The sequence below is a fragment of the Hemicordylus capensis genome, chromosome 1 (genome assembly GCF_027244095.1).
Source record: "Hemicordylus capensis ecotype Gifberg chromosome 1, rHemCap1.1.pri, whole genome shotgun sequence".
NCBI lineage: Eukaryota > Metazoa > Chordata > Lepidosauria > Squamata > Cordylidae > Hemicordylus > Hemicordylus capensis.
Window position 1 is genome coordinate 238,189,424 of NC_069657.1, and position 16,244 is coordinate 238,205,667.

The window sequence follows — 16,244 nt, forward strand, 5'->3', positions numbered from 1 at the left end:
AGGCATCTGGTTGGCCATTGTGGGAAACATGATTCTGGACTAGATAGCCCTTTGATCTGACCCAGAGGGCTCGTCTTTTATTCTTATACTGTTCCACTTATTCATTTGATTAAAAACCAAAAACAAGTCACCTTGGATGCCAGATTCTTCTGTAGAAAAAGTCTGAAAGCATCTTCAGGTGCTGGGGTTAACTAAGGTCAAATTGACTCAGGCTTCACCTATAAATTTTGAGAGCCATTCTTCTGGACTCTAAAAGCACATCATTATATTGTTTGCAATGGCTACAGCTTAAATAAGAAAGTAATTCAGGTGGCAATTTGATTGATATAGGCAGAGTATTTCAGTGCTTTTAACAACCTAATTTCAAAAAATATTTACTACGGAGTAAGTCCTCTCCCACCGATTTAAGAACAACATAGTCTCAAATAAATGTTCACAGATTGTAGCCTTTGTGGCATCCAGACGACTTATTGAATTCTTTTTCTTTTCTCTCAAAATCATGGTTTAGATGAGTGACCCTCATATGGTAGATTCAGACAGAAGCAGAGGCACTCTTACCCCTGGACTTCCAGGCTGAAAGTCCAGGGCCTCCACACACCCTGGGGGCCCCCAAGTCCTCTTTAGTCTGTCCAGGTGGTGTGGTCACCGCGCTGTGCTGCCAGTCCACACTACGCCAGGTGGCCATACTGGGGACCTGTGCCAATCATTACCTCTGCTTTAGAGACAGAGTGGGGAAAGAAATATGTGGGATGGGAATATGTTAAGTTGCGTGCTGAAATGTTTCTGCTAATGCCAAGAACCCACGTGTTTAAAATACTGTGTGTGTGTGTTTGTGTGTGTGTGTAGGGGGATGATGCATAACTTGAAGTGATGAGGGGCAGGGCCTCCAAAGGCCTTTAGGTCCAGGCTCCAAAATTACATAGGTTCACCTTTGGACAGAAGTGCTAAGTATGAAGGTGGCTGTCAGCCTGTCAACAACATGTATTATGAAGAACAAAAATCTAAGCTGGTTCCACTTCTAGGTCAAGGGTCAGAATGGCATGTGCAGAAGTGTCCTATTTGAGCTGGAAACACTTTTTGTACTTGTGATAACTGAAAAGTGCTAGAAACATTTCTTTAATTGGAAGTTTTAGCTTCAAGGAGCAAAAATTATCCAGTTTAAACAATATTGCCAATGTTTATTTTAGATGTACATCGTATGATGTTGGAGAAAAAGATATACTCATATATTTATTTTAACTTTACATGTACTCAGATTTTATGGATTTATGAATGATATGCAGGCAGCTGATGTAGTGTCACAGCTGAAGCTAAGCAAGGCTACATGGCTAGTGATGAGATGGGGAATCCCATGCATACGTTCCATGGAAGAAGGGTGGAATACTAAATTTAAACAAACAAACAAACAAAGTTAGTTTATAAATCTGTCATTGAGAAATAGCCTATGTTTCTTTATGTCTGGAAAAAATTGCTTCACTAACTGAATGGGTTTGGCTTCATTGCTCTTTATGGGTTTGTTTTTTTTAATTCAGGTTTTGCTCATGGTATTTTTAAAAGAGAAAAAAAGTCTTAGGGAGACTATGAGAGCAGCATGATATCACAGCACAGCAGCACAAATACAGAAGAGGGTGGGGTATGAGTGGGGAAAGACAAACTAATCAAAATATTCCCCATTGTGAAGCACTTAAATTTGAGCCATCCAATTTGCATTCTGCTATGGTCATGTTGTTTGTTTTAAAATGGCAGCCTAAGGTCAAAAGGTTAGCTCAGTCAATAATTCACAGCCTGAAGTGCAAAGATTAGCCCAACAAGCAGAAACTAGGAATGCAAAATGTGTCTTCCTAATTGGCTACTTTAGCAGGGTGTGTGTGTGCAAACAATGAATTTCCCCAGGGGGTAGCAAAGAGATATGGAGGGGCTTGCAATTGTCCAGCAGCACTGTCTTAAATATATGACATTTATTTTCATATATGGGGTATTCAGTCATAGCTCTCTGTGGTAGAGCACATGCTTTGCGTGCTGAATTTACCAGGTTCATTCCTTGTTATCTCCAGGTAGAGCTGGGAAAGCTCTGAAACCTGAAGAATTGGTATAGACAATTCTGAACGAGATGGACTCAGTATAAGGCAGCTTGAAGCCAAAACGTGAATTAACCAAAAGGTCTCCTCACTATATTCATAGGACAATATTTAACTATGTGTGGTGTTTTTGGTTAATCCATTCCTTGATCCAAGCCAGCTTTTGAATGGTGCTTGAGTTACTTATATTCCAGTCTTGGAGTGGTGGGGGTGGGGGCGGGGGGCTAGCAAACAGCCAGCAGCAAGAGCACTGAAGGCAGACTACACTTGCCTCTCTGTACATAATAAGGGTATTCACATGTCAGTGCAAAACCGGGCTGAGGGAGCTCAGCCTGGTTTTGCACGTGTGTGATCTGCTGGGATCAAGCCTGATCCCGGCGGCATCATGGCGGCAAACCCGCTTGTGGAGCATCCCTACAAAACGAGGTTAGAAGAGCAAGCACTCTCCTAACTTGGTTATTTTGATGGTTTGTCAGCCACGGCTGCCGGACTATGGCACCCTTGAGGAGGAGGGGGGGATCCCCATAATTATGCACCACGCATTCACAAGGTGCATTATTGAAGCTCTGGGGGTGAGGCAGCGTGTCTCAGCACCCTGACCCTCAGAGCTGCCACCCAGAGCTCATCTGGGTGGGCGATCTTCAGGCCCAGGGACGGCAGCCTGCTTGTGTGCGGGGAGGTAAGCGCTTTTGGGCTTCCTCCCTGCAGGAAAGGTAGCGCTTTCTCACTGCATGTGAGAAAGGGCTCAATATCTACTTCATTAAACTGTTAATATTCCTGATTCAACTCCACTGCCTTGTCCTTGCATACCACATGTCTTTCCACTGTATTCTACACTATGCAGGCCTAAAAATCTTACCTCATTTTGAAGACTGCCTCCGTTCAGAAGCTGAAGTAAAGCACACTGTGTAAGCTATCATTAATCTTTTTTTTTTTTTAAGGCAGGGTATAAATATTTTAAATAAACAAGCAAACAGACATTCCTATTCCTTTTTGGCCATTCTCAAACTAGGTGAGCAGGCAACAAAATGGCAACTGCAGTTCAGAGCAAATAAGTGAAAACTGATGCACATTGGGGCAAAAGAATTCAAATTCACACATACACTGACGGGATCTGAACTGTTGGTGACTAGCAAGAAAAGGGATCTTGTGGTGAACAGCTCAATATGTTGACTCAGTGTGTGGCACTTGTGAAAAAGGAAAATTCCGGGAAATTCCAAAAAGGCAATTAAAACAAAAACAAAAAACAGGTTGCTCACCTGTAACTTATGATCCGGTAGAAATCCATCAACATTCATAAAAATGGAGCCGGCACCTGACTCTCATGTAGAATACCACAGTTTGCTGTGGTGACTGAGCCCCACCCACACAGCATGCTGTTTAAAAGCAGGCCAGTGCCATGTTCCTCAGTTTTTGGATGACCGCCGTGGAGGACAGTCATCAGTGGCAGGTGAGTTCATGCACATGCTGAATGCTCATAGCAGAACACTACTGCAGAGGGGTGGTTCAGGAAGGCCTTGTGGATATCGACAGATCTCTACCAGATCATAAGTTACAAGTGAGCAACCTGCTTATTTGGATTGAGATCCACTGAGATCCATAAGAACGGGTGTTTAGCTAGGTCCCAACGGAGGAGGGTGCAGTAGTAGCTATTGTAACACCCACTTTAAAATGCTTCTCCCACATCTTGCCTTGGCAGCAGAGCACACGTTTATGACGTAATGCCTGACGAAAGGTAACTCAGTGGACCAAGTAGCTGCTTTACAGATGTCCGTGAAGGTTACCCCTGATAAGTGTGTAGCTGATGAGGCGTAGGCCTGGGTAGATTGGGCCTTGATTGCCTCAGATGGTTTCATGTTCTGTGAGTTGGAGGTCAGCATAATGCGTTCAACCAGCCATCTGGAAATTTGTCTGGGAATACAGAAGCCTCTAGCAGAGCCCTTCTAAGCTACAAAAAGGTGCTTGGTGGACCTAAAGCCCTTAGTATTGTCTACGTAATATAAAAGCACCCGGCACACATCCAAAGAGTGCATCGTATGTTCTAAAGGTGTAGATGGGTCCCTAAAGAATGTACGGAGAACAATATCTTGACTGAGGTGGAGATCAGACACTACTACTTTGAGCATAAAGTTGGGGTCCATACGCATCAGTACTTTATCAGGATAGATCCTGGTGTATGGAGAATCAGTCCTCAAAGCTGTAAGTTCACTAACATGCTTTGCCGTAGTTATAGAAAGTAGGAAGACTGTTTTTAAAGTTATTAGTTTGATGGAAGTAGAACTCGCTGGCTCAAATGGGCTCTGGGTCAATGCTGAGAGAACCAAGGAGATGTTCCATGGTTCCACAGTAATACAAATAGGTGGGAATACATTCATGAGGCACTTCAGGAAATCTCTACTATCTGAGTGAGAAAAAAGAGTCTTGCCATCACAGCCCAGATATTTGGAAGAGAGTGCCACCGAAAGTGGCTTAGGGCTCCTGAAAGCTGTAGACAACTGTTGAAGCCAATGCTGATGGCTTCAACAGTTTTGGTGTCAAGGCTGTCTTCAATGGTGATTTTGACATCGACGTTGATTGGCGGGGCTCGCCTAGAGTCGAGGGACAACACCTCATCATATATGGCAGAGTGAAGCCTCAGAGCCCAATTCTTGCATGTCTGCTTAGAAAAAGACAGACACATCTTGCAAGAGGAAACGTTGTGTTCCTCACCAAGGCAGATGAGGCACAAATCATGGAGGTCCTTAGAGGGGAGCTTAGCATTACAGCCCTTGCACCTCTTAAAGCTCCGTTTTCCTCAGCCATAACAATAACCGAAAAGCGTTGTCCAAAGTCAGTTTCCAAGGTCAAATAACGCCAACGTAGTCCAGAAGCAAATTCCAAGTCAAATAACCTGAAATAACCATCCATTCTCCACCCCCCGTAAATAGATGAACTCATGAAGCGAGTACTGAAGAACTTTATCTGACAAGGACCGACAGACCAAGGTCTGAACGCAATGGCAGTTGGAAAAGAACTGAGAACATGGTGCTGGCCCACCTTTGCAATGGCAGAAGAGGGGCTTCATCTCGTGCTTGTGGGCTTCCTAGAGGCATCCCATGGGAAACAGGATGCTATGCTAGATATGCCTTGGGTCTGATCCAGCAAGGCTCTTCTTATTTTATTTTGTGGACAGTACAAGAACACAGTGCTTATGCCCTGTTTATGCAAGTGTTGTTTACACAAACACTGCCTTAGTTATTTACAGCTAGGGCAACTGAACAACAATAGGCAGGATCCAGACTAAATTGGTTATGATTAAGTCCCACTGGCTTACACAGTGAGGAAAATTATTCAAATATTCTCATTGAAATAAAAGTTACACATAGGAACATAGGAAACTGCCATATACTGAGTCAGACCATTGGTCTATCTAGCTCAGTATTGTCTTCACAGACTGGCAGCAGCTTCTCCAAGGTTGCAGGCAGGACTCTCTCTCAGCCCTCTCTTGGAGAAGCCAGGGAGGGAACTTGAAACCTTCTGCTCTTCCCAGAGCGGCTTCATCCCCTGAGGGGAAGATCTTGCAGTGCTCACACATCAAGTCTCCCATTCATATGCAACCAGGGCAGACCCTGCTTAGCTATGGGGACAAGTCATGCTTGCTACCACAAGACCAGCTCTCCTCTCCTAACTACACATTGCCTAACTAGTTCTTTTTAATTTAAATGGGACTACTTTGAGTAATTCACCTCATATGTCAGCCACTAAAATCAATGGGACTAAGGTTAGTCATGACTCATTAATTTCAGTAGTTATGACTAAGTCTGAATACTGCCCTCATTACTGACAAATCAAAAGTGGGATCATGCTGTCAACCACTGAGTGAACCCTCTGAACCTCATTTGTTGAGTTCCTGGTTGAGTTTTTAAGTGCCCACCTATATTAACCAGAGTACAGCAAATACTGTATAATTTCTACTCATAGATAGTCATTGAGTAGAAGAGTTCATGAAAAATAACAGGGCTATCCGATCAAGGTAGGGCCAGATAAAGGCTCATCAGAAGAGAACTAGGTAGGGACGGTGCTCATAGAATGATTATAAGGGCTGAAGCAAAAACTGTGTACACATTAACATCAGATTGCTCAAATATAGACATTGGCAAATCACAATTGGTCTTTAAAACTGGATTTCCAAATACAAATTTGAAATTAATAGATGCTTGTGCATCTTAAATGCAAACTTAGATGCTAAAATCGGAGTAAAATTTGTTATTGAAATCTATCACAATCTACATCATATGGGTGCTTTAACACAGGAATCAAGTTTCAAATGCTGAATCTATGTGCAGCTACAGGAAGGAATACTGGAGCTTGCATTTCTCAAAGCATCTTTCACCTGATACTACACTAAAACAATATTCTGAAACTAAAAAGACTTTCATAGACAGTTGGTGACAGAACACACACTGGTGGTGATCTGCTGTTCTAAGGAAATGTCAAACATTCTACGGGCATATCCAAGTCTTTCTAATTATATTGCAGTAAGAATAAATCCAACCACTTCTCCTATTAAAATAGCATTTTGCATGACTTTATTTAGATATTACTGCTGCTTTCTAAAGAAAGCAGCCTTTTTGTACAGGAATGTATTGGTGATGGAGAAATGGCCACTACAAGATACATATACTGATGCAGTAATGTCATGCCTACGTTTGACAATGTAATATGCAATGCCAGCTCATGTAGTGTGGTATGAAAAAAATCAGAGAGAACAAAACTCATTGAGATGGGATGCTGTGTTCCTTTTTCAATACAAAAATAGTAGAATGTCAAGATGCAAGGTTGTTTCCTTGGTAACAAGGAGCTCACATCTGAAACTGGATGGCTGTGAAGCACTTGAAAGCATAAAATCCTTATCCTTTTTGTATAGGAGGGGAAGTCAATATTATTTTAGATACCACAACTTTTAAAAAATAGCAAAACAATTAACTGTTTATCTCAAAGAATTATTCTAAATATGATTAGGAATTTGTCTGAGAATGCAGGACAGCATCTCTTTCAGAAATGATATGGAGGCACAAGACATGTAAACACAGAAGAAAAGAGATAATTAAAACACATTTTGTACAGGGTTTTCCATTTCATCAGTACTAAACTTTACCTAAAATGATAGATGATCAATAATGGGGAATAAAAACTGGTGGGCACAGAGATAATTTCACATCGAGGAGTGAAATTAAATATTAGCACAATATATTTGGGACCAGATATCTGCATTCAAAAATTTCAAGTTTTTTCTCCAAGTGGATTTTATTTTTGGAAGTCCAAATGTTACTTTAGCTTAATTGATTGGCCCATATTAGCATGTTACTGTTCTTGGCCAGAATTTCATTGAAATCAAAATGGCACAGGGAGAAAAAGGAGAAAGAAAATGGCTACAAAGTATGTGGAGGTAAAGAGAGAAACAGAATGGGTACAAAAACTAAGTTTTTAAAAGGTAAAGGGTAAATGAAAGAAGGAGGAGTAAGGAAGGAAAAATAGAACAGAGGGGAAGTAAAAAATTAAAAAGGACTGAAGAAACAGAACCCTGATTTCTAACCATCTTTTTCTTCTGTGTGATGAAGCTTGGATGGATGTCTTCGGCAGGTGCGCCATTTACCAAGACGCTTGAAGAAATTCTCCTCTTCGTCCCGCCCATTCTCCAGGCCACTTCCTGGACCTCCTTCAGATAACTTCACTGCACTAGTGAATTTGACCTGAAGAAAAGAAGAAGAACATGAGCAGCATTCGTTGCTAATATGCCCTCTTTCAACTTCTTCTGAGGTAAAGTTAATACTCCCCCTTCTTGAAAATACAAAATTTCGAACATACACATATCTGTATATTTTACCCATTATGCTCTGTGAGAGCAATCCAGTCATAGGTAGCACGGGTGGGGTGTCGGGGCGCAATTTTCCTCAGACAAGTGTCCTCCTAAAACAGCCCACCTTTGAACTCTGTAGTTACTTGAAGGAAAGGCACATGTTTATTCATGTGAACCTCCTAGAAACATCCAGGCTAGGCGGTATAAAAATCAATCAATCAAGTTTCCTAATGCTTTTATTTATTATCATCAATCAATATACATAAAAACCAATTTCCCATAGACTTACTGCCAACTCTTGGAGACAGCACTGGGGTGCTTAGCAGCATCAAAATCAATACCATTTCCTCCACAGACGATGCGGCACTTCACACGACATGTGTGAAGTGCCTGAGGGGGTTCTGCGGGGAGAGTGGGCTTAGCCCGCTCTCCCCGCAGACAAGCAGCCGCTCGTAGCTGGGCGGCCAGATTGGCCGCCCACACGACTGTCAGCTCTATCATGGAGCCGGCAGAGGCTGCATGGCCCTTGGAAGTTCCCGGATGCCCCGTGCGAGCACATGCAGCATCCTGGAGAAAGCCCTGAGCCCAAGACGCTGCTTGCAGCCTCCCGGCCAGGGGTCTACTTGTGCATCACTGTGCAGCATGGTGACACATGAGCAATGAAATGTGGTTAACGGAGCACTCATTCCATTAACCTCATTTAAGGGGAGGGTGGTTTAGGTGGGCTAGCCACCTTGGGAGTGCTGGGCTTGCCTGCGAGCCCAGTGGTTCCCATGACCACTGGAAAGCAAGCTTAGCCCGCTTTCCAGTGATCGTAGGAATAGCTTCAATATGTTTTAAGATGGTACCATTAATGTGCAATATATGGTTATTTCTGTTCCAGAAATTAATCATCTTTCAGAAATTCATCATGGGGACAAAGCTTGACCCCTGAATGTATTCTGCCCCTCCCCTAATGCCCTCCCCATTTTTTTCTGGTGACACTACTGAGCCCAGCTGGCTCACAGTCAAACAGGTAGAGGAGGAATTACTGGCTAGCTTTCATTGTCTTAATTCTTCTTATATTTCTCCTTAGTGGCTAATTTTCTCTGCTCCTGTACCTCCCAGCTACTAGGAAAAGTAACCCGTTAAGCAGAGAAATAAGCAGAGATGGATGAAGAAAGTCCCCCACTCCAACTTTTTCTTTTGGGTGATGGGGAAACTTTCAGAATTCTTAACAAGCAGAGTGACAGCCAATAGATTTTTAATGTGGCGGGTTTTACCTATGTTTTTTTAAAAACATAGTTTTTAATTGTATTTTATTCTTTATATTGTATTTTATTCTTTTATTGATGTTGTTCAATAGTCATCTTGTGCTTGCTTTTGTAGGAAAGGTGTAGTATAAATTCCTATATCAAACAAACTGAAATAGAATATACTGGGCAAAAAGCAGTACATTATAATATAAACCTAGGGAAAGTGGCGGTGTCCAACCCATCAGTAAAGAGGTATGTAATAAAGCTCTGGCACATGAAATATGCTGCCTGCTCAGCTTCAAAAGCAAATCAAAGAGTGAAGCAGGTCTAAGCAGTAGGACCAGAAAGCTGCTTGGGTCAATAAGCTAGGGTGTGTTCAGGCTGTGAGAAACTATAAATCCCATGACACAACTGTCTGAGGTAGCACTCTGGAGACAAGAGTGACAAAGAAGCAAGCCATGAGGAGCAGACTTCAGCTGGCGTATCCTTCCTGGCCAGTTGGCTTCAACTCCTTCAAATGAGTCTTCAGTCTTAGTGCCCCACTGCCTAGGAAGTCTAGGCCATCATGGGCAAGGGGGAAAGTCTAGCCCCTACAGACTTGAGTTGCATATTAAAGATCCTTAGTAACAACCTACGAAACCTCTGTAAGTGTTGAAGGGTGTGAAGAGAAACATTAAAGTCCTTACACAGCAGAGTATGCTCTGGTAGTAAAGATGTTTAGCCCAAGAGATTTTCTTAAGGCAGTAGGTTGAGTTCAAAAACAAACAAACAAACAAACAAATAAAGATTTAATAAGAAACTAAAACATCAAATACATCACATATCAAATGTGTGTACCTAAGACTGGGGTCCAGTGACAGATTGGCACTTCTATGGGTGTACCGTTCACCCCGCTGCCCAACAGAATCCCTAACTGAGCTGCCTGACTTGGTTGCAGAGTTGGCATTGGACCATCACCCAGGCTGATGGTGGTTGGGGACTTCAGTGTTCACTTTGGGACTACTTTGTCAGGAGCAGCTCAGAGGTTTTGTAGCAACCATGACAACTATGGGCCTGTCCCAATTGGTTTCGGGACCAATGCACATTGCTGGTCAGAGAGGAGAGCTGGTCTTGTGGTAGCAAGCATGACTTGTCCCCTTAACTAAGCAGGGTCCACCCTGGTTGCATCTGAATGGGAGACTTGATGTGTGAGCACTGCAAGATATTCCCCTCAGGGGATGGAGCCGCTCTGGGAAGAGCAGGAGGTTCCAAGTTCCCTCCCTGGCATCTCCAAGATAGGGCTGAGAGAGATTCCTGCCTGCAACCTTGGAGAAGCCACTGCCAGACTGTGAAGACAATACTGAACTAGATGGACCTATGGTCTGACTCAGTATATGGCAGCTTCCTATGTTCCTATGTCATGCACTCGATTTAGTCTTCTGCTCTGGTCAGGCTGGTGTTCCGTGGGTGGAGATGCCTGTGATTTCCCCATTGTCATGGAGGGATCACCACCTGGTTAAGGTTGGACCAGCAACCACAACCAACCTCTGCAGGGGTGAAGGACCTATTAGGATGGTCTGCCCATGAAGGTTATTGGATCCAATAAGATTCCAAGAGGCCTTGGAGGGTTTTAAGGCTGGTTCTGCCAGCAATCCTGTTGATGCCTGGGTTCAGACTTGGAAGAATGAACTAACTACGGCTGTAGACATTATTGTTCCAAAGCGCCCCTCCTGACCTGCTTCTAAATTAGTCCCTAGGTATACAGAAGAACTAGAGGGGCTGAAGCAGCAAGGCAGGCAGTTAGAGTGCAGGTGAAAAAAGACCCAACTTGAATCCAACAGATTACAGCACAGAGCACATATAAGGATCTGTGCTCAAGCAATACCTGCAGCAAAGAAGCAGTTCTTTTCTGTACACATTGCATCTGAAAGCTCACATCCAGTAGAGTTTTCTAGGCTTGTGAGGGGACTACATGCCCCTCCTCCCTAACTGGTGGAGGTCCAGTTACGGTTTCCACCAGCTCTCTTGGTGCTGACCCCAAACCTAGCCCTTCTCTAGAGTTGCCTCAAGGCTCCAGAACACACTCCCAAATGAAATGAGAATCTCTCCATCTCTGCTTGTTTAAATTTTTTTTTAAAAAAACAGACCTGTTTCATCAGGCTTTTAGTTTAGAATGTTTTAAAGTTTTAAAATTTTTATTTAGAGTAATTTTAATCTTTTAATGTTTTATATGATTTTGGGGCTTTAGCTGCTGTTTGGATTATAAACTGCCTTGAGATTTTATAAAGGGCAGTATATAAATATGTTAAATAAATAAAACTAAATACTGAGAGAGACATAGAACAACATACCCAAGCAGGCACTAGCCCTCAACAACTAAAACAGTGACTCTAACTGATCTATTAAAATCTCATCATGCCTCTAGTGGCCAGAAGAGGTTACTGCAGTGCTAAGACCGATGCTTTAAAGTCTCACTTAGGGTTGTGCATGGAACCATTTTTGGCAATTCGGTTCAAATTCAAACTGAACTGCCCATCCGCAAACCAGTTTGGTCGAACTAGCTGTCGGTCCAGTCTGTTCAATCGAACCACTCCGAGGGGCTATGCTGACCTATTGCTTTCTTGTAAATGTTTTCTAAATAGAGATGCTGGAGGAAGTTCGGAGGGGAAAGAAAAAGCATGAAAGGGAGTGGAAAGCAGACAGTATACATTATTCACACGATGTAATGCAGGCCCTGAAGTGGTGATGGGGGCCTTGGCTTGCTGTAAAGTACTGGGGCATACGTTTCAGAATGGAGCTGAACAAGAAGCTGCTGAAAGAAAGGCCAGAGCCACAAGAGCGAAAGATGCAATTCTTGTTCTTTGGCTTGAAACGACATTCACAATATATCTCTGTTTTATGTCTCAAGGAAATTCTCTTTGTCAACATCACAATACCCTATAGGAAAGCTATGCTGAATCCTGACTTTGTAAAATGAGGACACATGACCTCCCTCACCACAGTTGTTGCAAGGATTCATAAGATAAGGCAACATTGTTACTCATCACCCGACTAAGCCTTATGAATAGAATATGAATAAATGTAAATGATATAATGATTTCCACAATTCTAACTTTGAACTACTTCGTGGTTCCTTTAAAAGAAAATGTTATTTCCAAAAGCAATCAAGTGACATTCTGCAGTTTGATTGTTCCTGATTTTTGACATGGCACACAGTAAGAAATTGCCTACTATGACTCCAATCTCTTGGTTTTTCCGAATCCCATTCTCAATCGTATTCAATTGTAATGGTTGATGTTATTGATAGTTTTTATTTTATTTTATATAGGAGAGAGACATGGCCTGTTTAAATACAAGGTATCTCCTCACTCTTCATCTCCCTACTAGTCTGAGGTGACTTCTCTACCTTGGAACTCTGCCTGATGAAAGAGAGACGATCTACGGAGCTGATATCCAGAAGGTCTTCTACGCCATCTGCCAGACCAGAAAGGGATGAGCGTTTCAGCCAGTTCCCTATTATACAAAGAACAAAAATGTGAGTGTCTGTCTGAATCTTCCAGCAACATCCCTCACCTAGCGTCTATCCCTCACCTAGCGTCGAGGAAGTGGTATCTCTCAAAGAAAACATGTTTCACAAATGAAAAAACTCTTGAATTTCTCATATATGAAAAACTGATTTTTAGAACAGATAAGGATGGTAATAACTATGGAGAAAAGGCTGAATAATATTTACACTTCCAGTACTGTTGAAATCTGAATGGAATACCTTTTAAATATATATATATTTAAGGATCACTGTATTCATTTTTTATAGACAATGGTAAAGGTAAAGTGTGCCATCTAGTCGATTTTGACTCCTGGCGCCCACAGAGCCCTGTGATTTTCTTTTGGTAGAATATAGGAGAGGTTTACCATTGCCATCTCCACACAGTATGAGATGATGCCTTTCAGAATCTTCCGATATCGCTGCTGCCCGATATAGGTGTTTCCCATAGTCTGGGAAACATACCAGCGGGGATTCGAACCAGCAACCTTCTACTTGTTAGTCAAGCACTGACAAACTCCTTTTCTCTTCTCTCCTTTCATTATTACTACATTGGCTACAAAATCCAAAACCCAAGCTGAGTTATCCAATTGCATTTCATTGCCCCAAATCTGGCTTTATATATTTCTGAACTCAGACTTCCATTTTAAGGCTACTGTCATATTTAAGATGAAAGTCAGTCAGGTTTAAGGATTTCTGCACCCAATCAATACTTTCAAAGTGTCAACCAGAGTCAGGTTAACAAAACTACCTTATATCCAAGGAGAGCAGAGAGAAGGACTATATCTTCTCTTATCAATCATCATGGTGTAACTCACAATAGCACAAAGTAAATCATTGGTGTTTGCAGACAAAACCGTGGCTGTTAGTCTGGTCCAGCTGACCGCATTTTGTTTCCTGAGAACCATGAAACTCTGCCATGCCTTTTGTCTATCATGACTCCAAGTTTTCTCAGTGTAAGGGAAAATATCTAGTCTCTAGAGCAATGAAAAAGAGAAAGAGGGGGAGGTGTTGCCAGTTCTGCAGAGTAAGCTCCATGCTAACTCTCCAAGGCCTGGTTACCCAGCTAGCTGAAATGACTGTATTGGTGGTAAGCATAACAAAGTATTTTTTAATATCATTAACTGAATAATTGTGTCTGGACATTTTTCTGTAGACCAATAAGAGAAATAGTTCTGAAGGGCCTAGCTATTAGTTCACTGCTCTTCTACCGAGGATAATGGCCAAGACCCAGTAGAGGATAATGAATGTTTTAATAATGTAATTTAAAAATCCCACAACATGCAGGCATATGAAAATATTAAGAGGTATATTATTCTAGCAAAAAGAGGCATACATTTACCTAGGGGGAGTTTGAGTTTCTTTCGGAGTGAGATCCGTCTTGAGCGAGAGCGTGAACGCCTCTCAGTGGTTGTCCCTGAGTGTGCAGTTGTGCATTCTGAAGTATCCTGTTCCGACTGGCTGCTTGTATCACTTGCTGCACTCTGTGATTTGAACATCTTCCGCCAAAAATCTTTGCGGCCTAGAGCTACTCCTTGCATTTGCTCATCACTGTGAGGGAATAAATGATGTGTTTGTAACACTTAGCCAAATGAACCCAGAAACGGCAAACTATGGTCATGTCCTATCTTTTCTAACTTCACCTTGTGATTTGATAGTTAAAAGATTACATTACTTTCTTTTTCGTTTGATCTTCAGTTGCTTTACCTATTTTAAACAGGTGAATGAAGTGTTAGATTGTTTTAAACAGGTGAGAGAGGTGCAACACAATAAGAATAAGAACACCCAGTATTTATATAAAACTTTAGTCCCATTCATACGTTATGTTCAACACTTGTTCAACAAGTGTACAATGTAGATAGTTACAGATCTGTACACAGACTCACATGTTATGTTGAACACAGGTAGAGCGGTACATTTCCTATCATGTATTTGAGAGGCCAGTGCTCAGGTCCACTTTAAAAATGAACCCAGGTACAGTCATTCACACAGAGACATGAACGAGTGTATAGATATCTGTACAGTCATACAACATAATGTCTGAATGAGACTAATGAATATTCAAAATCTTCTCAAATACATTATCTTGTTGCAATACTTATAAAAACTCAGTAAGGACGACCAGCAGCAAGGTGGATGGACTCAATTACAACAACAATGAATGTGCCACTGAGAGAGCTTAAAGGTCAGGTTGAAGACAGATCATCCTGGAGAGAATCTATCTGTGTGGTCACTAAGAGTCGACACTGACTTGTCGGCACTTAATCAAGGTGGGTTAGTATTATTCTCCCAGTATTGCATATTGGGGGCCCTGAGGATTAGTGAAAGTGGTTTGCCTAAAGCTACTGAGAATAAAATTGTCACACAACAGGTGGTAGAAGTGAGCATATTAAAGAGGGAGGCAGCAGAAATACCTCATAGACCAGGGTAATTTCCAGTCCCCTTTATGGAGAAGTTGCTTCTATAGCCCTGTCTCCTAACACTCATGATAGCTCTTGGGGCTTTTCTTTCTCCCACTGAACAACAAATAGCACTGATTGTTTTCTACCCACTCTTTAAAGGTTTTATGCAATCATTTTCATATCATTTGAAAATATTATTCATCCCATTTCCTTAACATATGCCATCATCATGTAAGCATCAGTGACACTTTGGGTAGGTAAATTATCTCTGGGACTATGTTAAAACCACAGGAGCACTTGAGAAAGACTTTAAATTAGCCATTAACTGCTTAAACAATGTTGAATAAAGATTAAACTTTATCAAAACAAAATGTCCAACTAAAATCCCACATAAAAATCATTTGCTCCCTTGCTTTTTCTGAATAATTAGTCTTAGTGCATTGCTAATTACAAAGCATTATTTTCTCCTAATGCCACAAGGTCTTATGTCTTCACAATTCCTATTCAGTTTAATCTAATGTAATTATTACTATGGCAACAGAGCTCTGCGGCAGCACTCAGGACTGTACACAAGGAGGCTTCTGGGGCGGGAGAAATGTAATAGGGAGGCAGGTTGCAGGCCCTGGCAGAGTCAAGTGGAGACGTATTTCCAATTAGGGAAAATGTCCCCCTGTTTACTCAGACTTTCATTTACTACAATCTATGTTTATTTTTTTCCTCACAAAGAGCAATGGCATACAGCGATTTTCTTCTTCATAAAGCTCTCTATTCTAAATTACCATTCCTCCTGCAGATTATAATTACCAAGGGTGCTGGCTTAAAAACACATCTCCAAACCTTCCAAAGATGTAGGGAGGGAAATATGAAGATAAATGGAACAAAATCAGTTTACTACAGAACATTAAACATAAGATGCTCAGGTCCTAGCATAAACGTGCATAATCCTAAACTATCTGCCCATCCCCCTCAAACCACAAAAACATAATTAAATAATAATTTTAGTAACATCCAAACAATAATTAGAAGAAATATGTCTCAAGGAAGACTAGGGGAATACCATAGAAAACATCAATGGATTAGTTTCTTCTTGAGGTCGTGTTAAAAAAAGGTGTATGGATGTTAATTATTCTGATTTGACATAAAATTGGATCAGACTGACTCTGGAAG

The 16,244-nt window shown here is 41.7% G+C and overlaps 1 protein-coding gene across 11 annotated transcripts in view; it reads right to left on the reverse strand.

Annotated features, from left to right (window-relative positions):
* Window positions 1-16,244, reverse strand: part of LOC128339464 (protein unc-80 homolog) — a 254,333-nt gene that overhangs the window by 152,104 nt on the left and 85,985 nt on the right. For 6 of the 11 annotated variants that reach the window (XM_053283434.1, XM_053283440.1, XM_053283437.1 and 3 more), the window contains exons 19-21: window positions 14,018-14,226; window positions 12,538-12,644; window positions 7,654-7,810 (exon numbers count right to left, since the gene is read on the reverse strand). In XM_053283434.1, coding sequence (XP_053139409.1) covers window positions 7,654-7,810; window positions 12,538-12,644; window positions 14,018-14,226 — 473 coding nt within the window. The remainder of the gene's footprint in view (window positions 1-7,653; window positions 7,811-12,537; window positions 12,645-14,017; window positions 14,227-16,244) is intronic. The other 5 variants (XM_053283443.1, XM_053283442.1, XM_053283439.1 and 2 more) reach the window with 1 other exon arrangement.